Here is a 24828-nt window from a genome sequence, read left to right as displayed (position 1 = left end):
AGCACGCTTTGCGCTTCTCTTCCGTTCAATTCAAAATAGATGGCTCAGATTGCTCAGACCTTTTATTATTACTCCAGCACTTGTGCTTTCTCTTCACCTCCTCATTGTCTCCCCTTTCTTGTGCGATTGCCTCTGATCATCCGTCCTTCGCTCCCAATTCTGTCATTCATCTCCCGCACGCTTTCACTCGCCTCGTACTTACGTAAGTATTCTTTCTTCCTTCATGTCTACTGGTACGTCTTCTACCTCTGGGGCGAATGCCAAAGGCTCGCCTAGAGACGAAGAGCCTAGCGGTGACTCGAGCGATGCTCGTTCCGCCTCGGCTCTTTCTTCTCGACCTCGCTTTTCTAGAAAAACTTCCCACGCCAAACACTCTGTAGCCTCGTCCTCCAATGCGAGGGGAAAAGGAAAAAAGAAAGTGCAGAACCCCCTCCCCCTTGCCTCTATTCCGCCAACCCTAGGATGGTTCACCCATCTTCCTAGCACCTTATCGCAGGGGGCGGCGGAGGAATTGCGTAGCTCGGGAGAAATCCCCTTATCTTATACCTTGTTTCGCCCCTTATCAGGGAGCACACCCGATACCCCTCCGTCAGGTTGTCATACCTTTTTTCGGGATCAAATCCGTAGCGGTCTTCGCTTTCCCATTCCTCCTTTCTATCTGGCGGTTGCCAACTTTTTCCGAGTTCCGGTTAACCAATTTCATCCGAACTCCTTCCGAATTATGGCATCCACCTACATTCTTTTCAAAATGCATAACTTAGCCATCACCCCCCTCATTTTTCACTACTTTTTCTCCTGCCGTTTTAACGAGGGGGCCTTTTCTTTGGCCGCTCGGCAGAATGCTCGCTTCCTTTCCGATATCCCTTCTTCCCTGAAGGGCTGGAAAGAAAGGTACTTCTTTATCCGCCCCCCGGTCCCCTTCTCTTTTAGGACCGGATTTTTGTCCAGCCTTCCCCCTCAACCTGAACTCCCTGAAAACTATAAGGTTGAGGAGCCCTATGTTCGCAGCCTGGCTTTAGTGGGCAACCAAAACTTCTCTTCCCCTGTCCTTTTCACGCCTGAGAATATGATAGCTTATGGGTTGAGTACCCGGGTGGAAGATCCCCTTAACCAGGTGATCGAAGCTTATGGTGCTCCGGGAGCTCAACCTGGTAAGTTATGGTTCTCTTCCTGTCGTTTGTTTTGATTTGTTTGTTGCATCCTATCCCTAATATATTGCTTTCTTATGGCAGATTCGTCGGACGTGATGAGGGAGGAGTTTGCCCAGCGAGCTAGAGAAAGGCAGGCTGCCAAGGAGAAAACCAAGGCCTTAGCGGAAAGGCGGAAAAAAGCCAGGGAGGAGGAAAAGAGCCGTGCTGTCCTTTCCGGCCCTCCACGCTTGCCTACCACTTTATCACTGCCCCCGCTCCAGGCTTCTCTCCCCCTGCTTCTCTCTCACTCCTCCCTGATGGAGCTTTGGTGGATATGGTACCAGCATCCTCCCATATCTCCTCTCAGCCCAACCCACCTCTATCGGTTGAGGATTTGGAGGATGAAGTTCCGCTTTCCCGGCGAAAGAGGAAGGCTCTCCGGGACCCTGACATGATCATTCTGAGCGACCCGGAGGACGTTACTGCCCCTGTCCCTTCTTCTCCAACTCTCCCGGCTAATCCCGACAGGTCTCTAGCCTCGAACTGGGACATCCCCTCGGCCAGCATGGAGCACATGGGGTGCGCTTGGGGGAACCGAGTAGATTCCTCTACCTGGAACACTCGATTTCCCTTATTCCTATCAGGGACCACCTCTTCGAAGGCTGCAGTGGTCCAAAGTCTGCTTTCACCCGAGGAGAGAACATCTCTGTCAGTGCGGGGTGCTACCTCCAAGTTCTCCGAAGGCTTATCTCATGCCTATACGGTGAGTACGGGTCCAGTGTCCTATTTCTTTCCTTGCTTCCTTTGTCTTATCCCACTTTTGTCCTGCAGGGCCTATGCATGCTAGCCAGTGCTCTGGAGGAAACAAACTCCGTCCTCCACCGGGAAAGAGAAAAAACTCATTCTTTCGAGGAGCGCATGGCCCAGCTTCGCCTTAATGCCGCCCAGCTGCAGGGGATGCATGATGCAGAGGTTGGTGTTCTGCGCTTGGCACTGGAGAGTTCCCGGGCGGAAGCTTCCCAGGCCCATGATGAATGGCAAAGAAAGCTGGCTGCCGCCCAAGAAATCCATCTAAAGGCGTCCCAGGCTCTTCAAAACCAACTGAGGGAAGCACGAGAGGAGACTAACAAGGCTTTGGCCTTATCGGATGCTGCCCGGCGAGAGACGGAGATGCATCAAGCTGTGATAGAGAAGATGCAGGCAGGGTTGGTTGCCGCCTGGACAGAGGCGGACCTGTCTCGCCTACTAGCCGAGGATGCCGACTCCTCTTTGAAGAAGCAGCTGATGATCGAGTCTCAGTGGAAGCAAGCTTTTCTGGCCTCAAAGTATTTCAAGAAGATGGTGATAGACCAATCCTTTGACTTCTTTGCTCAGGGTTTCAACCTATGTTCCGTGCAATACGAAGAGGCCGGGTTAAGTCAAGAGGGGGTCCCGGACATCCACCGAGCTATTGCATCCCTGCCCTCTTCTTCCATGACCGGGGAGGAGACATCTCCTGAAGAAAAGTAAAACTAGTGCCCGAGGCGTGTCTATATTTCTAGGGATTTTTTGTTTCTTTGTAAAAAACATTGGGTAATGAATATGTTCATTTGATTTTCTTTGGCTTTCTGTCAACTTGCGTATTTGAATTCCCTGTTGAGTATCGGGATGTTAAATTATCCGGGTGTTTTGCATATCGGGTAGATCACCTAGATTCCTATGGCTTGTGAATTACTACGGGCCTTTGCATACGTGGGCCCCTAAAATGACCCGTCCGGGCCTATCAGGATAACATACTTGGGCCCCTGAAGGAGCTCCTGGGTTCCCGGTTTATGAGATGACCTAGATTCCTATGGCTTGTGAATTACTACGGGCCTTTGCATACGTGGGCCCCTGAAATGACCCGTCCGGGCCTATCAGGATAACACTACACCTCCGGCGAGAAGTCGGGCTAGAACCTGTTTCGCTGTCCCGAGAGGCGTAGCACTATAAGATAATCCTGAGCCACCGATGACGAGCTGCTGGTTCCATACATGGCCCATGTTGTTACTACAGGCTTTTAAGTACCAGGGTAATGGAATGCCTGAGTTTATGGTGCCAGGGTAGTGGATCACCTGGGCTTTAAGGTGCCATGGGTTTGCTATGGGCTTTGAGTACCAGGGTAGTGGAATGCCTGGGATTTAAGGTGCCAAGGTAGTGGATCGCCTGGGCTTATGGTGTCAGGGTAGTGGATCACCTGGGCTTTAAGGTGCCATGGGTTTGCCATGGGCTTTGAGTACCAGGGTAGTGGAACGCCTGGGTTTTAAGGTGCCAGGGTAGTGGATCGCCTGGGCTTATGGTGCCAGGGTAGTGGATCACCTGGGCTTTAAGGTGCCATGGGTTTGCCATGGGCTTTGAGTACCAGGGTAGTGGAACGCCTGGGTTTTAAGGTGCCAGGGTAGTGGATCGCCTGGGCTTATGGTGCCAGGGTAGTGGATCACCTGGGCTTTAAGGTGCCATGGGTTTGCCATGGGCTTTGAGTACCAGGGTAGTGGAACGCCTGGGTTTTAAGGTGCCAGGGTAGTGGATCGCCTGGGCTTATGGTGCCAGGGTAGTGGATCACCTGGGCTTTAAGGTGCCATGGGTTTGCCATGGGCTTTGAGTACCAGGGTAGTGGAACGCCTGGGTTTTAAGGTGCCAGGGTAGTGGATCGCCTGGGCTTATGGTGCCAGGGTAGTGGATCACCTGGGCTTTAAGGTGCCATGGGTTTGCCATGGGCTTTAAGTACATTAAACAAAACACACATTTATTCACATAACAACATGGAATACATATTACAACAAGTTTGCTTGTTTAAGAGTAATACAACTTGAGATGCAACGTGTTCCAAGGCCGCTTCAGGGTCTTACCTTGACTGTCTTCCAAGTACCAAGCCCCTCTCCCCACCTTCCGAGTAATCTTGTAAGGACCTTCCCACTTTGCTTCTAACTTCTTCACATCCCCTGCAGGGTTAACCTTTTTTAATACGAGATCTCCTATCTGGAATTCTCGAGGCTTGACTCCCTTGTTGAAAGCTTTCATCACTCTTCCCCTATAACCCTCCATCCTTACGGCCGCCCTTCCTCGCTTCTCCTCTATCAAGTCCAACTCCTGTGCTCGGCTACTGGTTCCTTCCCCTTGATAAGCTTGTATTCGGGGAGAAGATTGCCCAATCTCCACTGGTAACACTGCTTCAGACCCATACACCAAGCCGAAAGGTGTTTCTCCAATAACTGTTTTCGGCGTAGTACGATAAGCCCACAACACCCCTGCAATTTTCTCCACCCAATTTTTACCCACGCCATAGAGTCTGGCCTGCAAAGACCGTACTATCGTTCGATTAGTTACCTCCGTCTGTCCATTACTCTGAGGATAAGCCACCGAGGTAAAGGCCTGCTGTATCTTTATCTCAGCACACCAATCCTTCATCTTCCGTCCCTGAAACTGCCTTCCATTATCAGAAACTAATTTCCGAGGAACACCAAACCGGCAAACAATATTTTTCCATATGAAGTTTAACACAACTTCTTCTGTAATTCTTGCAAGGGGCTCCGCCTCTACCCATTTAGAGAAGTAATCTACCGCAACTAGAAGGAACTTCTTCTGCTTGGACCCTAGAGGAAAAGGTCCCACAATATCCAAGCCCCACTGGTCAAATGGGCAGGATGCCCATACTGCTTGCAACTCCGATGCCGGCTTATGAGAAAAATTTCCAAATCTTTGGCATCCTTCGCAAACATTGACTACTTGACGGGCATCCTGCTGTAGAGTAGGCCACCAATACCTGGCTAATAGAGTACGCTGGGCTAGGCTCCACATTCCTCCGTGATCCCCACAACATCCTTCATGTATTTCTTGGAGCACATACTTCACCTCCTTCTCCTCCAGGCATCTTAGTAGTGGGCCCTGAAAGGATCTCCGATACAGACTCCCATTCAAAAGGGTAAAACGGGGTATCTGTCTTCTGACCTTTTGGGCTACTGCCCCATCTGAGGGAAGAGTCCCTGTCTGTAAATAGTTAATGAGAGGGGTCATCCAAGATTTACCCTTTCCTTCCTGCTTTACCTCAAAAAGACTGAGGGTAGTCTTTCGGTACCGTTTACTGCTGCTGAAATGCTGCAGAAAGATTTCCCGAAACTTTTTAAAGACATCAATGCTTCCGTCCTCCAAGTTTTCAAACCACCGTTGGGCAGAATCTTCTAATGTGGTTAAGAAAACTTTACATTTGATTTGATCATTATAACAATGTAACATGGCCACATTTTCGAATCGGGCCATATGCTCTTCTGGATCACCACTACCATCGTATCCTTTGATCTTCGCTGATTTGAATTGTAATGGCAAGGGCTCTTTAATAATCTCCGGCGAGAAAGGGCATCCCGAGCTTTTGACTCGCGAAGATTCCCGCGAGTCAGTGTTTTTTAACTTTAAAATTTTTTTCTTCAGCAGTTCCAATTCCCTCACCATAGTGACATGGGCAGACTCAGCGTGTGATTCTGCCTCCTGTTCCGCCTGTATGCCCTCTCGTCCTCCTCCTTTCTTCTCCTTCTCTTTTCCTTCTTCCCGCACCTTATCTACTGTTTTTTCCTGCTCCTTCCCTGGTTCCCCCTGGTTTTTCTCCTGCTCCTGCTCCTGCTCCGGATCGCCTTCCCTCTTCTCCTGTTGTAGAGCTAGGATCCTTTGTAACGCTGCCTCTACCATGGCATTCACTTGCTCCCGCAGATTTGCCATCGCTCGCTGGGAGCTTTCAGGATCCTCAATAATCGTCATATCCACGTCTTAAATCTCAATTTCCCACAGACGGCGCCAATGATGCGAACATCATAAAATGAATATCCCGACGTGGGTTCTTTCTTGAGTTGTTGTTTTTTGTTTTTTTTCTCTCTTTCTCTTTTTTTTTTTCATGGCCCCTTTGTAGTAGGGGACCTCCCTTTTATATGTATTTGACCCGGCCTCTTCCATGATTGTCCAGCATGGCCCAACTGACAACTGTTTTTGTGATGGGATAGTTGTCACGTAGGATTGACCCTCCCGCAATACTAGGGAGAGCCCATACCGAGCCCATACTGTTTCACCATGTTGCCTAATGATTTGATTTGCAATAAGAGTCTGCCATACGTAAAGGAGGTATGGGCTTCATTTTATATAAAATGACCATGGGCCCACCAAGTATTACGGGCCCCTGGTTTCCGGATATTTATCCTTGATACTTGGGCCCCTGAAGGAGCCTCTTGGGTTCCCGGTTTATGAGATGACCTCGGGCCCATCACCCGGGACTTACCGGGATGACGCCGGGCTCCCGTCTTGCAAGCCGACCCCGGGCTCAACATCTGTCCTGGGCCCATCACCTGGGACTTACCGGGATGATGCCGGGCTCCCGTTTTGCAAGCCGACCCCGGACTCACCGTCTGGGCCTACCAGGATAACAATATAATTTTCAAAGGTGACGTAACGTTTCTGAAATTATCGTTGTCTACTTATTCAATTACTAATGCCAAATCGTCAACTAGAGATGGAGATGGGGATGTGGAATGTCCAAATTTTCTGATTTTCCAGTGCTTTTGGAAATGTGTGGTTTCTTACTTTAAAACTTCTTTCATGGTACTCATGCTTGCTTATGTTTTGATTATGCCAATTGCATGAGGAAACTATAAAAGAAATATACTGATTTTGTTGTCGTATCTTCTTGTTTGCAGCTTTGTCATGACTGAATTTTTTGGGTGGGAACCATATCCCACCTAAGAAGGAGTAATGACATCGAGAATTTATTACCATATAGTTTCAACAATATATTTACAGAGAGAAAACATGCTACTTTTGAGTTGTAAACAAAATTTCAGTTTTAAAGTTTTTGAATAGCCTTCGCTGATCCAGAGATGTAACTTGACTCATAAACTCTACTATAGTTGTTTGAATGTTGCGTTGGCCGAGGTGTAATTCCACTAACCAAATTGTTATAATCTTCCTATTTGGACTACAACTTTGCTACTATTTTAATTGAACGAAATCCTCAAAAATTTAAGCAATTAACAAATTCCTAGAAACAAAATATCACAATTGGCAAATTACTAATATGTTTTAATATAAAAAGTATTTATTACAAAGTAATATTTTTATATAAAACATAATACTTTTAGCATAAAAATTACTGCTTTTGACCCAAAATATAATATTTTTTATGTCAAATAAGTATATATCACAAAATAATACTTTTGACATAACACGTAATACTTTTAACATAAAAATCGATATTTTTTACCCAAACTCTAATATTTTTTTTTGTTAAATAAGCATACATTAGACAGTATTATTTTTAACGTATATTAATTTTAATACAAAATTATTATTTTTCACGATAAATATATTATTATTTTTAGTTAAAAATATTAGTTTTATGATTAAAATATCACTTCTGGAGTATGATAAGTTGATTTAAAAAAGTATTACCTTTTCTATGAAAAGTATTACTCTTTTTGTCAAAAATATTAATTTTGTCAGTTAAAAGTATTACAATTTACTTCTAATATATGCATATTTAACATAAAAATTATTGATTTTTCTGTTAAAAGTATTAGTTTTTGTTAAAAAATATTAATTTCGTCGTTTGCTAATTTGACAAACTTTTTTTTTAACTCAAAAGTATTACTTTTTCATTGAAAAATATAAGGTTTTATGCAAGTATTACTTCTAATGTATCTAATGTGACAACATATTACTTTTTTCTATGAAAGGTATTTGTTTTTATGATAAAAGTATTACTTTTTATACGCAAAATATTATTTCTAACGCATGCAAATTTAAATATTTTTTACGTCAAGAGTATTAATTTTTTTTTGTAAAAATTATTAATTTTTATGATAAAAACATTAATTTAATCGTTTGTTAATTTGACATAAAATTTTTTTTTTGCCTTTTATCAAAAGTATCATATTTTCATTGAAATGCATTAGTTTTTATGTGAAATAATACTTCTGAAATGCAAATGTGACATAAAAAAATAATAGTTTTTTTATTAATAATATTAATTTTTAGGTTAAAAGTATTAGTATTGTTGTTAAAAATATTACTTCTAATATATGATAATTTGACATAAATTAAAACAAAATTATAGACATATACCCGTCAAACTAAGATCATATAATATTTCAGCAAGTTTGATCTGAAATTTTTACGGTCACAAACATAAAACATAAATACTTCGACCAAATCATCAGTAGAGAAACGCATACTTTGTCATGCAACTATGTCCAGCTATACCAGTTTCCCATTCCGTAGCATCGCGTTGTAAATGTTCAGGGCTTCTCTCCCAAAAACCGTACTTAGTTTGACGGGTGTTAATGTCTAAGTCCCACGTTCAAGAAACTACCATAAAACTTAACAGATTCCCAATCTAGAACCATCACAAATCTGTCCTCACTGTTTGCCTGTGGTTGTCTTGATGCTGCACTTTACCGAATTCTCCGTGTTTTTCACCGCCAACATAAAATCCTCATCTATGTTAAGTTTGGTCCTCAAATCATCGGGCAATGCCTGTCAATATCCAGATTAGAAACACATTTTTTGAAAAAAAAAGGAATAAGAAGCATAAAGAGAAGCTTGGGTATTTGTCAGAGCAAATCTCTTGAAATAAATATAATTCGGTCAGTTTTAGCAAATCAGACTACAATTAATTTTTACATATGTATTACAAAATATCACCATGATATGCCACCATGGGACAGCACTCGGCTGAAAATTTCATAGAAAGGGAGCAGATTGTTAACGCCACAATGAACTGAAAGCAAGAAAAAAGTTTGTTCCTGGACAATTGCCCGGACAGAACTGCTGCTTGCTGTAAAGAGTAGGAAGCGGGAACCATAAACAGAGCAGAAACTAGACTATTATACAATAACTGGGAAAAATGTGGAGAAACTGCATCTGAGTCTTTAGCACCTGCAAAATGGAGAGCAAAACAGGATTTTAACGATTCCCTGTCTAGAAAAGAAAAACAATAATTTGTAAGTACTCAAAAATTAAAAACAATAGGGAAATTAAAATCCACAAAAGTAGAAATTAAAAAATTAAACAGCAGAAGGCAATACCAAGAACTATGCTCCCGTTCCAGCAAATAAAAGCAACAAAAGCCATGAATATTACAAAGAAGGGACTGAAGGTAACCAAAAGTTCCCCTAGGAAATTCCATGAAATTATAATTATGTCCCGAATCTCATTGAACAATAATATACAAAAACGGCATAGACGTACAGTTAAGACATAATTAGTTTGCTTTCAAAAAAACAATTAAGACATTTTACCTTGATTGTTTTCGGATGTCAATTATTACATGGATTCATCAAAGCTGGAAAAATGGAAAAATGGGACATATTTTTTTCATAATTTGTCATTTGAATCATCAAAACTGGATAAAATGAAAAATGTAAAATATTTTTGAATCATCAGTTTAAAAGTAAATCATAACCATGGTATGAAAGATATAATAGTTGTTTGAGATTAATTGCTAAAATATTGACATGACCTCGTACCAATGGCCAAAACCCACAAGTAGCCTCGTTATCACAGCTCATGGAAATAACAGCTAATGTGCGTCCATATTTCTTAATATAACTTAATGAATAAAACCAACGCTTTATTCTATATCCAACTTAATTGATATTTTCTCAATATAACTGAATATGTATACAACCGAACATGAGAAATATCATATAAATGAATGAGATTCAAACATTAAAACTCAAACCGAATTCGAATTCGAATCCGAATCATTTTCAAACTAATATTAATCCATTTTAGGCAGATGATAACAACATCGAACTAAAGACTCTGATTTATATGCACCCTGATCATTATCGCTCGGATAGTTTCGAGATAGAAACCATTTTCTCCTCATTGCACCTCCTAATATAATACGAAATCAAAGCAAGTGTTGCATAAAAAGTTTGTGTTCTACTGAATTAATTTTCGACATAATCCCAGAAAATCTATCCACCTTTACTTCACAGTTCTTGACCCATGTCGGATCTCATGATCGAGGAATAGTAATGGGATTCAAGCTCCTTGAGGCTAGCTGCCGCCTGTTCTCCAATTCCAGCCAACATCCCATTTGTATTTTCGGCAAGTTTATTTAACTCATCTGTTCTCTGGTCCACATGGTCGTTGAGAGATGCAAATCCGGAAAATACTGATGTCTGCTTTAATTCGGACACCAACTTAAGCAAAGAATCAGCTGCTTGAACCTGTTATTTAACATAAATACTTGGTAATCCAAAACGCCAAACTTGATAGAGTCGTTTCAAAAGGACAAATACGATTAGCCGAAAAAAAGGGATAGACTAAGATGTGGATATAAGCTAACTAAAATTCTAAACCCACAATTCTTGCAGCGCGCATCTCCATCATGAAAGATTCTTGAGAATTGTGGACCGGAGCATCATTAACCTAAAAGATGAGACGAAACATCAGATGTACTCAATCTTGTAAAATATCATTAGTTAACCGAGGAAGATGAGCTGGATAAACAATGTGCAGAATCATGACACATTTTTTATAATCAGAAAAGGGAAGAGAGGATGAAATGCATAAAAGATTTCTAGCAGATCTAATAATAATGTCATCCGTCATCTATAGCAGTTTTCGATGTAAGTTCAAGCTAATGCCGATGTATATACAAGATATCATTCTATTTAATTTTAAATAAGTTTGATCAGCAACTATCACTAAAACGAAATCCAAAAATGAAACTTAGTTTTGAAGAATTTCTGATATTCTTTGAAAATATGCTCACTATAACCTCATTGAGAGATTGATGCCTAGGGTACCAACTCTGAGTTCCGTTTCACATATCATGTGAACACGGACCACGTAATTGATGTTGTCCCGATGAGAGCCCTCTTTTAGGTTGCTCCATCCCCCTAGGTCAACCACCCTCAACGAAAGGAATAAAACTAATATGAAGCCAAAGGCCAAAGAGAAAAACCCAAGACCAAAAGCGTAGTCAACTTGATGGGAGAACCCCTTATACTTATTTATCAGTTCCACATTTTATCATGGGGCTGATGTTGGATTTAGCATCCATAAAATGGAATTCCGTGGTTAGATAGTATGCATTTCTCTATTTATCTATCTTCATGTATTCTTCTACTGCACAGTAGTTATCAAGGAACTTCTAGCAAGATAAAAAGAAAAAAAAAAAAAAAAGAACAAAACAAAACGAAAAAAGGAAAAAAGAAAGAAAGACGACTCAAAAGTATGCCTCTTGTAGGTCAAAGAACAAACTTGTTTTAAAAAGTGAAAAATCCAACAAATCATTTATGAGATTTAGCTTTGCTTTTGATGTGTCATGCCGAACAAACTCCCGTGCTCAGCTTGCCAATAGAAGTTATGCACTACTAGACTCATCGAAGGGTCGTAATTGTAAATGATGGATCATGTCACTCCCCATTAATCTGGTCCTAAGAGTCCAACACTACTACCTTCACTATGGCTACTGCGAAGCATTTAACCACATTTCCAAGATTTTAGAACAACGTACTCTAACGGAAAATACCAAGAAGCACAATGAAATCAAAACAATTGCAACTCTATGATACCAGATTAATTAAAAGTTTCAGACATCATACATATTTCCCGTATATATATAAACTTCCCCCAATACACAAAGCCTTCAAAGAAGAAAGGATTTCAATAGTACCCGGGCCACGTTAACGAGGTACGCGAAATTATCAACAAGATGTCCAACATCTCCATCCACCCTTTGAAGGAGTGCTTTCTGCTTTTGGGTCGCCGTTGCGGACGCAGCGGCAGTGGGTCCAGCGGCGCCTCCTATGCCTGCTCCTTTATTCATTGTATATTATTGAAATCACCTTGAATTGAATTGAGGGAATAATAAAAGAACGACTAGAAAAAGTCAGAGAAACAAATATAAGCTAAACCCAGTTCAGAAATCAATCTGTAATCCATACACATACAAAAATGAGGGATTTTTAAAAATGGCCTCCTACAAATATAAATTTGGCCTTAATTTAAGTTAATTTTGTAAACTAGCCTTTAATTTTGTCAAGTTACAAATCAATCCTGTACGTAGACCATTTTCATATTAACATATAAATATATTACTATAATTATATATGAAATTACTGCATATTTATTAGACAAATTTTGTTTCACTTATATGTATATATATATATATTAATTTTTTTCTTTTGTTTTTATATTTGAATTTATTTTTTCAATATTTAATTTATATTGATAATAAAACATTAATAAAATTATAACATCTTATTGAATTAGTTAAATTTTTAACTTGTTTTATTAATAATTAAATATAGTAAAAAAAACACAAATTTAATATGTAATACATATCTTGAAAATAATAATAATTATTATTGTTATAATAATAATAATAATAGTTAATAGATCAAAATATACCCTGTATATACATTAAACTTCCTTATTTATTATTATCGACTTTTTATTTATAATTAATAATATTATCATCTTAATTTCCTCTTTTTCTCAGATTATGGATTTGATTATTATTATTATTAATATTAATATTAATTTTCTATTATCATTTAATATTAGACGTAGCATTTTTAATTATTTTGGAAAGTAATTCTAATTTCATTAAATTATACTAATTTATTGGGATTACTTCATAGAAAGAAAGGGTATTTTAGTATTATTAAATTATTAAAGGCCATATTATGAACTTTTAAAAAAGAAAGTTATTTTTAAAAATAACCAATTAAGATGGGCTAGATTAAATAAATTCTTTGAGAACTTCATCACCGAGACTCGTCACAGAAACCAAAAAATTTATTAGTAAATTAAAAACTAAATATTTTTTTTAATTACTTTGAATAGAGGTTCGCTAATTTATTTTTATTTTTTTTGATTTGTTTGTTTTATTTACAATATTGATAATTTATTTAATAAATGATATTTGATATTACATTCAAACACGAGTTTCTCTAATATAGACTAATAATATATTATATGTTGTGAAAAAAATCTCAAGGATGTTATCTAGAGTAAAAATTAATATTTTTAACTTAAAAATAATGTTTATTCGGGGCAGGTCAAATAACCTTCCCAAAAAATTGCTAAGTGGAACCGTTACATTGCAATTTTTTTATTTTGAAAATGATGATGAACTGGACATCTATTTTTTTTTAAAAAAAAATCCTAATTTTTTAAAAATATTAGGTAATTTATTTATGTGTTGGTTTGATTTTCAAAAAATAAAAAAGATATATGATGTCGGTCCAAACCTGATTAGGTAAGTAAATGAACCGAGCCGAGCCGAGCCGAACAGTATCTGACTCGGATTTGGCTCTTTAAGTATATGTCGAGGCTCGGGCTCGGTCCGATCTTTTGTTTTAAAGCTCGGGCTCGGCTCGTTAGGGTATACTAAGCTCGCGAGAAGCTCGAGCTCGGAACGTGAATAACTCATTTATCTTACTTAACGAGCTTGGTTTAAGTTCAGCTTGTTTTTGGGCTCGTTAAGCGAGCTTATTTTCTGACACGTTAAGTGAGCTCGTTTTCTGACTCATTAAGTGGGTTCGTTTTCTGGCTCATCAAGTGCAAGTACAATAAAATACATCTCTATAAATTAATTATAAACTAAAATTAATAACAAAAAAAATATCCCAAAATATTATATCAAACTTCCAAGTACCATATAAAATAACATCAACATAAAATTCATTATCCAAAATCTCACTAGTCACTAGTCTCTAGTCTCAATCGATAAACCATGGAATATTCTGAAATTAGTATCAAACAATTCAAATGCATTTAGATACACAAATATCAATTTATTTAACTCCATAAGTTCTAAAATCCTTAGATTAATAATATGAAATTCTTGGAAAATACAAATAAATCCATGAACTATAATTTTTAGATCATTTAACTATCCAATTCTCAATCAGCTCATTTTAAAAATTCCAAAAATCCTAGATAAATAAATCTGGAAAATTCGAACTAATTCTTAAAAAATTTGAAAAATCCATTGGTACCTTCAATCGGCTCAAATATAGCACCTACAACCAACAAATAATCACATATCAGTAATATAATTTCGAATTAACCAAAAATACCCAAATTCGAAAACCTAATTTCGAATCATACCTTCTAGGCTATGAAAACAAGCTCCAAACAACTAAACAACCTCGACCCAGGGCTAAACGATGGTCGGAGACGGTAGGGACGGCAGCTGGGCGATGGCTGCTGGAATTGGGTTTGTCGGGACGAGCTTAAAACTTAGGAAAACGGGTAGTGGTAGATAGCCCTCGTCGAATGGATTCCAAATCTATGCTCGAATAAATTTTTCAAGCAACAAGGCGGTGTAGATCGGAGCTTGAAGTTTATCCAATATGTATGTGCGATTGTGAGACTTTTTTTTTTTTTTTTATTAATTTTGATTTCAAAATTGATCTGGTTAATTTTATTTAAACTCATTTGTGTTATAAAACTAAATATGTATTTTAATAGCGTCTATATTTTGATATTTACAAATACTAGTATTATACCCCGTGCGATGTACGAAACTTTGTTTTTATGTTATTAGTACTAAAAATTAATAAGTATGCGTGTTTGAATAAATAATTAATATACAACTAAATTAAGTTTGAGCTTGATTATGAAAGGACTGGAAATCCATTGATTTAATGTATTTCTATTTTTTTAAATAACTTACACAAAAAAAATAAAAATAAATTCATTTTATATTTTTTTACACTATAATTGAGTTAATTACAATATGTTTCAAACCCTAAGAATATTGCAATCAATTGAAATTAATTGTGGTAAGTGAAAATAAGTAGGAGATTGATTTGAGTTTACATTGCTAAAGTTAATAGATTTCAAATGATTCAATCCAAATACAACCTAAACTGGTTATGGGCTTCGTTTGAACGTGTTTAAAAAAAATGTTTTCAATGTTTTATAAGAAGAAAAAATTTAAAATTTTTTTTTGGATAAAAATATTTTAAACCATTTTGAAAATATTTTTTAAAAATCGTTATTGGATAACACTTTTTAAAAAATATTTGAAAGGTGTTTTTGGTTGTTTCAAAAAAAACGTGCGGGCCATAAAAATGAATCTCGTGTATTTAGAAAACAAAAAATTAAATAATTTATAAATGATGAAAACTTCATAATACAACAATTTTTTTGAATTTTTTTTCTATTTATTATGCCACAATATCGAAATTTTAAGATTCCTAGGATTCAATAATTTTAGACCTTTGTGATTCGTTAACTATAGATATCACTGACCATGACAAAACATGTGGCTCTTCAAAATAAGTCCTACATGAGATAATAATTCTGTAGGACTGAGCGCTTGCCACTTTGCCAAAAGTTATAGCTGGTGGTAATGGTGCAACTCAAATCTTTTAATCCACACAGCATCCCAAGCGCCATGGTTCGATTGCTCTACCTAACAGGAACAATTATTGCAACCAACATCCCTCCTAATAATTGCACTCCTTGCAATCAATGGAAATCGAACTCGTGACATTGGGTTTGGTATCAATTTTAGGACCCAGCTCTTGCCGCTTTACCAAAAGCTATAGCTGGTGGTAATGGTGCAACTCAAATATTTTAAACCGCACAACAACCCAAGTGTAATGCCCGAAATTTGTTACGTAAACCCGCATGCATAACCAGGGGATTTAATGATTTTAAAAATTAACAATAAGGGGTTAAATGATTTTTATGTGCTATTATGTGAATTATGTTATTTATGTGCATGTTTTAAAGTTATTATAGCATTTAACCCGATATTATGAAATTATGAATTTATTTGAGAAAAAGTATTTTTGTGATCGCGTAGACGAGATCGTGGACGAACGAGATGCAGATTTTTATTCAAAAATTTTACGTAGGTTTTCCAAAGCCGTAATTTATTATTTTAATATTTAATTTTTAGAAAATAAGAGTTTTATTATATATATATATATATATATGTATAAAAGCCCGAATTTTACCAAAATGAGCATTTTAAGGGCTTTTTATAGGGCTTTCAAGAGCCCATAATATTATATTTCGAAAATTCCAATATTTATCAGATTGTTTTGTGGGCTATACGATGTTTAAACTTAAGTTATAACTCATTGGGGCCCAGCCCAGTTATTATGCAAACAAATACCAAAGTTTGGCCCTCATTTTCTTCATCATCTTCACGTTTTATTTTCCCTAGCCACCATCTCAGATTTCAGCAGCCTCCATCCCTTCACTTAACACACAACATGATTTGATTGAAGAAAAGCTAGGCCTTGACGTCCCGTTTGTCCTGGACTACGATCTACGCGACGGTAACTTAAATTCAAGCGTAAATAACGCAAAGGCACGTCTCAAATCCATTATTGGCCATCATTTAAATCATATACACTATTTTTAATATGAATGATCTATTAATGCATTTTTTTTTTAGATTGAATGATATTATTCATGGTTCAGGTATGTTATCACGTTTTTTTATGCATATGGCTCAAGTTTGATGAGTTTTCTGACCATGGCTTGATCGGGACTGCTGTAATTCGGTTTTTGGTCATAATTTGGTTCCTTAGGGTAATTTTTTTATGATGGTCCAGTGGCTTTAGTCATTGGTTTGGGCTAGGATCGAGCTGGACGCAGGTTTGGTCGTAGATTGTGCAGTCTGCGTGTGATGGCTCGTTCTTGGTCCACAGGGCGAGTTAGGGCCTGATTCTAGTTGGGTTAATCCCGCGAGACAGTGGGGAAGGTATTCAAGGTGGTGCTCTGGCCGGTGGTGGCCGGAGATGGGCGGCCGAAGCCCTGAAAGTGCCAACAGCTGCTGCAGGTCGCGAGAGAGAGAGGGTGAGGAAAGGGCTAGTCGGCAGGACTCCGTAAGGGGTCATCCCGGGTCCGGGTCCAAGTTATATTAGTTGGGCTCGGGTATTTTAATTAATTTATTTTGAGTTTAACTTAAGAATTAATGGGCTTGGGTTGAGTTAATTAATTAATGGGCTTGGGTTGAGTTACTTAATTAAATGAGCTTAAATAATGTTTTAAGTGAGGTCATTAGTTTTTCATGGGCCTGGGGGTCCATGAGAATTAATGGGTCAAGTCTTGTTGGACTAAATGCTTATTGGGTCAATTTAGAAATTTATGGGTCTAAGATAAGTGGTCAGCAACTCGAACAAGTCCTTAAAAAAAATAAAAGGTTCGTAAATATATATTTAATTCATGTATATATTTTAATAACATATATAAGTATAATTTTTAAGAAAATAAATTAAATATATATTTACGGGCAAATTTTCATGAAATAAAGAAATAATGAGAATTTTTTTAAGTTCATGCATCATGTCAGAATTTTTATGTAAAGTTTAATAGCATGTTAAGAAAAATAAAGTTTTTAAGGAAGTTGAAGTGAATGTAGAAAGTGATGTGGTTGGATGCCGGGATATCTGGGCCCGATTACCTTCCTGTTCAAGAATAAGATGAGCTTATGGACAAACACTTCTTGCGATATTTGTGCCTACAAGTGCGCGGTATCAAGTTTTAATATATGATTAGCAGAGTATCGTTCCCACGAGAATTGAAATTTATATTCACACTAAATACTGTAATTAAAATAATCTCAACTTTGTTTAGAAAATCAAATTTTAAAATTTAATAAACTAAATAAAATAAAAAATCTAGAATTTGAAGGATGGCTTTATGTACACGATCTGAGACGGGTTCTAGATACAAGATATCACTTGATTTTTATTCATGCAAATCATATCAATTGATTATAACATCTATTCCAATTTATTGGCCAAGAACCCTTAATTTTTATTTACTGCCTCTCCCGAGCGCCGAGTAAATGTTATTATTTTAATGCTAATTTTGATATCCCTATCAGAAATCAAACAACAAAACAGTTTAATCAAGTTCTATGGTTCTCTTTCAATGACCTCAAAGGAACTTGTAAGTCTCCCGACCTCTACAAAAATCCTAGGTTGTGTTTTCCTATGATTATATTCAAAATCTCCTCTCCCGAGTGCCATATTTCAAATAAATATAACAATTCAAATTGATCAAGCAATTGAAAGACAATCAAAACAGGAAAACACAAATAAATTGTTAAGAATAAATAATAGTAGGCAAAATAATAGTCAAAACATAAAAATCCAATCAAGGTCCGTCAATCTCTAGAAACAACTAATAGTTTTATAATGAAATAATCAAACACATAGACATATCCAAAAATCTCATCATAAATCAAGACAGATAATAAAAATCACAGATTAAAGTTGATTCTCCGTCCCCAGATGAATTTTCTATGTCTTGTGATTTGATTATCACTTGCCTTTCGCTCCCACGTCTCAAATCTGTGTCCCAAGCCTACTTAAATGCATAGTTTTCTGTGGTTCTCTTTGGGTGCCGCTTATTCTCCTCTCAATTCTCTCCAAAGTGTGCGTCTCTTGTACGGCTTCTCTTGTGCGGCTTCTCTTGTGCGGCTCTCCCTATCAATTGTGCCTAAATATCTTTTTTTATATGCCCCTAAAATCTTCCAAGAAAAGCCCAAAAAAACCCAAAGTTTCCTTCCAAAAAAAATCACAAAATCTGACTTCGCGACGGCGCGCCCGCGCATGGCTCTCGGGTATGAAATTCTGCAGTGCGCGATAATTTTTAAAACATTATCTCACAATCTAACAGTCGGACTGAGCTGAAATTTTTACTGTAGTTTGAAAACATCTCAAATTCTATTTTGAATGGTGGAGATCGAATTTAGATGAATCAAACATTCCCAGTAATTTTGTAAAGTTGCTGCTCCAAAATTCATCTTTCCGCTTCTTCTTGTTACTTTTCTTCCAATCTTTGCATCTCACAAAAACAACAACAAAGACGCATAATATCTACTCGATACATCACAAAATCTAAGTCAAATCATATATAAATTAAGTGCATAAAATGCACTTATCAAATTCTCCCAAACTTAGACTTTTTCTAGTCCCGAGCAAAACAATAATGAGTAATGTAATTGGCCTCCGAATTTTTACATTTCAAGATTTAATACACATGTCCGCTAATTTTCTCAAGAGTTCTCGCGTGTGTGTGATTCACCAATCTTGTCTATCCTCCTCGCTTTTGATACACTAACAACAAGTTTATTTCATAGAATCATCAACTCCGCTCTCTAGTTTCAAAACACTCTCCACCAAGTTCAACTTCTACTCACTAAGATCAAAAGGACTTTTCAAGTTATATCAAAAAAATTTCATAACATCGTTGGATTTTGCACCCAGTTTTATTTTAGCCCCATAAATTACCCGCAAACTTAACTATAACTAAAGATAGGATTCGGATTTCAATCCTTTCGTCTATAGCCCGGATGGAGCATCAACCCCATTTTGTCCGCAAACTTAGCCATGGATTGGTGATTAGGATTTCAATTCCTTTCCAGGCCTGGATAGAGTTGTTAAAAAAAAATCTATGTTTCTTTGGCAACTTTTCATCATTCAATAAAAATTTTGCCTAAATCATTTCTAAGCTTGTAGAAGTCTGCCTCGGTTTCAAGTATAAATCACCAAAGTTAAGAATCGAATCATCCAATTCATTCACAATATCACAAAGTTTCTTTAATCACTAGGGTATAGACAATCAAGACATAATGCATATGTGAAAAATTATTTTCATCGTAGGCCAACACAAGTACCCATCATGTATTCAACTCAAACTAACTCAAGAATAATTTTCAAAATTTTCAAAAAAATTTAAACACCCCCCCAAACTTAAAATGTGCATTGTCCTCAATGTAAAATAAACAAATTAAATAGCAGAGAAATACACATACCTATGACAACGACCATCAGTAGTCTTCATCTTTTTCATCATCATTTGCAGCGCATTGGGGTATAGTAGGGGTAACACCAACAAACTTCATCTCCACACGTCCTTAAAAAAAATACAAGGGACAAAAATTTAAGAATTAAATACATAAAAATCAAACAAAAATAATAAATAATAATACTAAAAACTTTTGGGTTGCCCCCCAAGAAGCGCTAAGTTTATAGTCCTCAGCCCGACTGTGTCTGCACATTCAAAACTTTAAGATCTGTGAATAAACTGCAGACATAGATAAAACAAAATAAATTAATTCAAAAATAATGATAATAATAAATAGACAATAAAAATTATAATTCTAAATCAAAATCAAGATCACTTGGTAACAGTATTAGTGCGCAATAAATTGAATCAATCCCCGGCAACGGGCCAACGGTGCCAAAAACTTGTTGCGATATTTGTTCCCGCAAGTGCACGATGTCAAGTTTTAATATATGATGAGTAGAGTATTGTTCCCACGAGGATTGAAATTTATATTCAAACTAAATACTGTAATTAAAATAATCTCAACTTTGTTTAGAAAATCAAAGTTTAAAATTTAATAAACTAAATAAAATTAAAAATCTAGAATTTGAAGGATGGTTTTGGGTATACGATCTGAGACGGGTTCTAGATACAAGATATCACTTGATTTTCATTCATAAATCATATCAATTGATTATATCATCTATTCCAATTTAAAGGCCAAAAACCCTTATTTTTTATTTACTGCCTCTCCCGAGCGCCGAGTAAATGTTATTATTTTAATGCTAATTTCGATATCCCTATCAGAAATCAAACAACAAAACAATTTAATCATGTTCTATGGTTCTCTTTCAATGACCTCAAAGGAACTTGTAAGTCTCTCGACCTCTAAAAAAATCCTAGGTTGTGTTTTCCTATGATCCAATTCAAAATCTCCTCTTTCGAGTGCCAGATTTCAAATAAATATAACAATTCAATTATTGATCAAGTAATTGAAAAACAATCAAAACAGGAATACACAAATAAATTGTTAAGAATAAATAATATTAGGCAAAATAATAGTCAAAATATAAAAATCCAATCAAGATCCGTCAATCTCTAGAAACAACTAATAATTTTATAATAAAATAATCAAACACATAGACATATCCAAAAATCTCATCATAAATCAAGGCAGATAATGAAAATCACAGATTAGAGTTGATTCTCGGTCTCAGATAAATTTTCTCCGTCTTGTGATTTGATTATCCCTTGTTTTTTGCTCCCACGTCTCAAATCTGTGTCCCAAGCCTACTTGAATGTGTAGTTTTGTGTGGTTCTCTTGTTTGGGTGCTGCTTCTTCTCCTCTCAATTCTCTCCAAAGTGTGCGTCTCTTGTGAGGCTCTCCCTATCAATTGTGCATAAATATATTCTTTTATATGCCCCCAAAATCATCCAATAAAGCCCAAAAAAACCCAAAGTTTCTTTCCAAAAAAAATCACAAAATCTAACTTCGCGACGGCGCGCCCGTGGCTATAGTCTCGAGCACCCGCGCATGGCTCTTGGGTATGAAATTCTGCAGCGCGCGATAATGTTCAAAAAATCATATCTCACAATATAACTTTCGTATTGAGCTGAAATTTTGACTGTAGTTTCAAAACATCTTCAACTCTATTGTGAACAGTGAAGATTGGATATGGATGAATCAAACATTCCCAGTAATTTTCTAAAGTTGCTGCTCCAAAATTCATCTTTCCGCTTCTTATTGTTACTTTTCTTCCAATCCTTGCATCTCACAAAAACAACAACAAATACGCATAATATCCACCCGATACATCACAAAATCCAAATCAAATCATATATAAATTAAGTTCATAAAATGCACTTATCAATCCAAAATTGAGTATTGGTGAAGTGACAACATAGAGGTGGTGATGTAGCGAAAAATTACTTGTATATGACACGTTGCTTCTGCAAAGTCCGGAGTATCAACAAATCCTTGTATGTTCCCGATGGAGATCTTCAGTGGGTTTTTCCTACGTCACAAAACAAAGTCAGGGGAGCCGGGAGGGTTTCCGGCAAAGGCACTCCGACTCTCAAGTCAGTGATTATTCAAGGAATAATAATCAAGAGTAGAGCCTTATAGTACTAAAGAAAGTGTGTACCTTAATAATGAGGTGACTTGAGTTATTTATAGATATTCAGAGAGTTTCATGGGCTTGAGCCTCTTATGAATTTGTGTAGAATTCAGGGCCTGCTTGAATTAAATATATATAATATTTAAATAAGCTTGGGCCTCAAAAATATTTGGAGTGGACCTTCATGATTGGGCTCAGACCCAGTTGAATTTTTAGGTGTAACCTATCATAGGCCCCCCACTCTCGGGCGTGTCGCGTGTGTTGAGAGGACCGAGAGTAGAATTTTTATCGGAGTTTTGTCAGAAATTTAGTTGCCGAGAATGAATATTGTTTGCCACTGCAAAAATTACGGGGATCGACCTGCCCGGTCAGGACGCGGGGATCAACCTGATGGAGAAACCGTAGTAGGACTGTGATGCAATGGAATTAAAATACTGGCAGAATAATAATTACAGTGTAATTGGATAGGAATCAAAGTCCTGCCAGAATATTAAATGTAAAAACCCAATAGAGCTCTATCAACTATTGTCATTATAAATTTAGCACCGCGGTATGTTTTCATCACAACTTTCTGATTTTTTTTGTATTGCAGAATTAACCGATTGCAGTCCAAAAATAAGCTGATAGGAATAAAGTAACCAAAAGCACATGGCAGGTATTACTTAATTCCCATCACGTGCATATGTGAGAAAAAGAGAAAAAAAAATAATTTAATGTCGTTTCCATCTTTCCTACCTTTCCTTCTTTTAACATGTTCTGTCCATGTTTGTCTGTTTCGTCTTGTTCTTCTATGTTCATGCGTGAGATTGTGTATGTATGTTTATATTTGTATCTATATCCCATCCCCCCTTGGGTATTCATCGCCTCCTCTATTGGCGGCCAAGCTTGCGACGACTTGTGGCGGTGTTATATTTTCGTCCGGCGAAGGTGTTGCTCGATTCTCAGCCATGGATTTGCTTTCTTGAAAGCATATCCAAATCTGAAATTGAGAAGGGAGGGGGTCCCGGGAGCGCAAAAGGTGGTGCGGCTCTAAGTGAGGAGGGTGGTCGGTGATGCACAGAGGATGGAATCCAAGAAATTGAGTCCCAGCCATGGCTGCGTGTTCTGATACATAGCCAGATTCTGGGCTCGATGGACTCAAACGTTAGTGGCTACGTGGTGATCCGGCGAGGTCTTCTATCGATGTCCAGCCATGGATGAGCTTCCATGCTCTCCAAATCTGGCTCGATGGGAGGACGATGACCCAGATCGAGGTTGGTGTTCGACGGGCTGTTGGAGAGGTTGTCATGTCGGCGGCGACCGGAGATGGTAGATGTTTCACGGTGGCCGGCCGATGATAGCCCGCCGAAAAATGCGATCGTAGGCGATCGGGCGACGGTGATGAAGATTTTGGCGATGATGACCCAGTCTATGATGGTTATAGATACCTATATACGGAGTCGCTGTGTATCGTAAGTCTTTTTGCTCCTACCGATAGGGCCAATTTAATTTCCATGATAAAAGCTTCATATTCTACCTCATTATTCGTTGCAGGGAATAGAAATTTGATGGCATATTGAAATTTATCTCCCTGTGGGCTCTCCACAACTATTGTAGCAACCTTACCCGAATCCACTACCTAATCAGAGTTAAAAGCATAATTAAGCATGCATTAAATAAATCGCTGCGGAAGATTTAAATAAAACCAGACCGGCAGAATACAACCGGTTAATAAAATTCGATTATACAACTCAATCGAATGAATAAGCCTAAAGGGCAAAAACCTACAGCTAATCATGCTGTCTTCACTAGTCACTGGCTACTCCAAGCTCCTGGTGCTCAATCCTGCACCTACACCTGCCCCATCGAATGGGGTGCCCAGATATACAGAAAATACTGGACGTGAGCTCTAAGCCTAATACGAAAGCACGGGTAAAACATACAAATATGATGCATGCAAATGACAGGGTATCCATATCAGGGATAACTATATACAACTGCTCAGTAATGGCGCCTAGGACATGAGTGGTACAACCCGGGGAGCAAACCCTGTGTACACTCCTCATTCCTAACGGACATAGACCATTTCTTACAGATGTCAGTGCCGGCTAACCCGTCGATCACGGGGCGCTCGGCATCAACCGTCCGAACAGGGCTGAGCGGCCCTACATGGCTCATCTCAAAAGATGCACATGCACAATATGATATGCACATGCTGCATAATAATATGACACACAAATGCAACATATAAGAATGCAAAACCCGCTGGCTATCTCAGTCAGTACTTACGTACCTTTCTACAGGCAGTCTTAGCAGTCCCACTCTAGGTTCCAAGCCTACATCAGCTCTACAATGCAAATACCCATGCATCATTAATTAAGCTCTAAAAGCCTTAACTAAGCTATTGCATACTCCTAAATAATTTAAGGAGACCATAGCTATATCTGCATCCGTCATCAGCCCGCTGATGGCAATTGCCACAAAACTAGGCCACTACTCCGCTACGACGCCTGGATCGCTATGCCACTTTCGAATTCCCCATAGGATGCCTAGATCTCCCTAGATCTGAGTTAGAAGGCTAAGGAATCGAGAGAGAAGAGAGGAAAGATGTGCAAGAAATGAATTCTCGGACCCTCTATTTATAGACACGGAATGGAACGTCCGTTCCTCAACGTTGCGTCAGTTCTTCCTGAAGAACGTTGCTTCCGATCCCCATCGTTGCTTCCGATGTCCCATCAAGTGCGTAAGCAATGACGTAATATTTTTGACGTCACGGATGA

The 24828-nt window shown here is 37.9% G+C and overlaps 1 protein-coding gene across 3 annotated transcripts; it reads right to left on the bottom strand.

Annotated features, from left to right (window-relative positions):
* Nucleotides 1–8254: 8254 nt before the first annotated feature.
* Nucleotides 8255–12071, bottom strand: LOC140875169 (mediator of RNA polymerase II transcription subunit 22a-like). Of its 3 annotated transcripts, none has more exons than XR_012148360.1 (5): nt 11815–12071; nt 10497–10562; nt 10114–10360; nt 9209–9295; nt 8255–9059 (listed from the first exon to the last, which is right to left on the bottom strand). XR_012148360.1 is itself a non-coding variant. In XM_073278759.1 (4 exons), exons 1-3 carry the CDS (start codon nt 11965–11967, stop codon nt 10121–10123), a joined length of 459 nt encoding a protein of 152 aa, XP_073134860.1. In that variant the 5' UTR covers nt 11968–12071; the 3' UTR covers nt 8255–9059; nt 10114–10120. The 3 variants fall into 3 exon arrangements, 1 of the variants encoding a protein (XP_073134860.1); XR_012148359.1 differs by lacking the exon at nt 9209–9295 and having other exon boundaries at nt 8255–8657; nt 8826–9059; XM_073278759.1 differs by lacking the exon at nt 9209–9295.
* Nucleotides 12072–24828: the final 12757 nt, after the last annotated feature.

Source organism: Henckelia pumila, chromosome 1, assembly GCF_033568475.1.
Source record: "Henckelia pumila isolate YLH828 chromosome 1, ASM3356847v2, whole genome shotgun sequence".
NCBI classification, from domain to species: domain Eukaryota; kingdom Viridiplantae; phylum Streptophyta; class Magnoliopsida; order Lamiales; family Gesneriaceae; genus Henckelia; species Henckelia pumila.
The sequence above is the reverse complement of the archived record's forward strand: the minus strand, read 5'-3'. Positions and strand labels throughout refer to the sequence as shown.

Coding starts and splice junctions, on each gene's coding strand:
- LOC140875169 (XM_073278759.1), bottom strand. CDS start 11,967: ATGAATAAAGGAGCAGGCATAGGAGGCGCCGCTGGACCCACTGCCGCT. Junction 10,563..11,814: donor ACCTCGTTAACGTGGCCCGG/GTACTATTGAAA, acceptor CTCATCTTTTAG/GTTAATGATGCTCCGGTCCA. Junction 10,361..10,496: donor AGATGCGCGCTGCAAGAATT/GTGGGTTTAGAA, acceptor GTTAAATAACAG/GTTCAAGCAGCTGATTCTTT.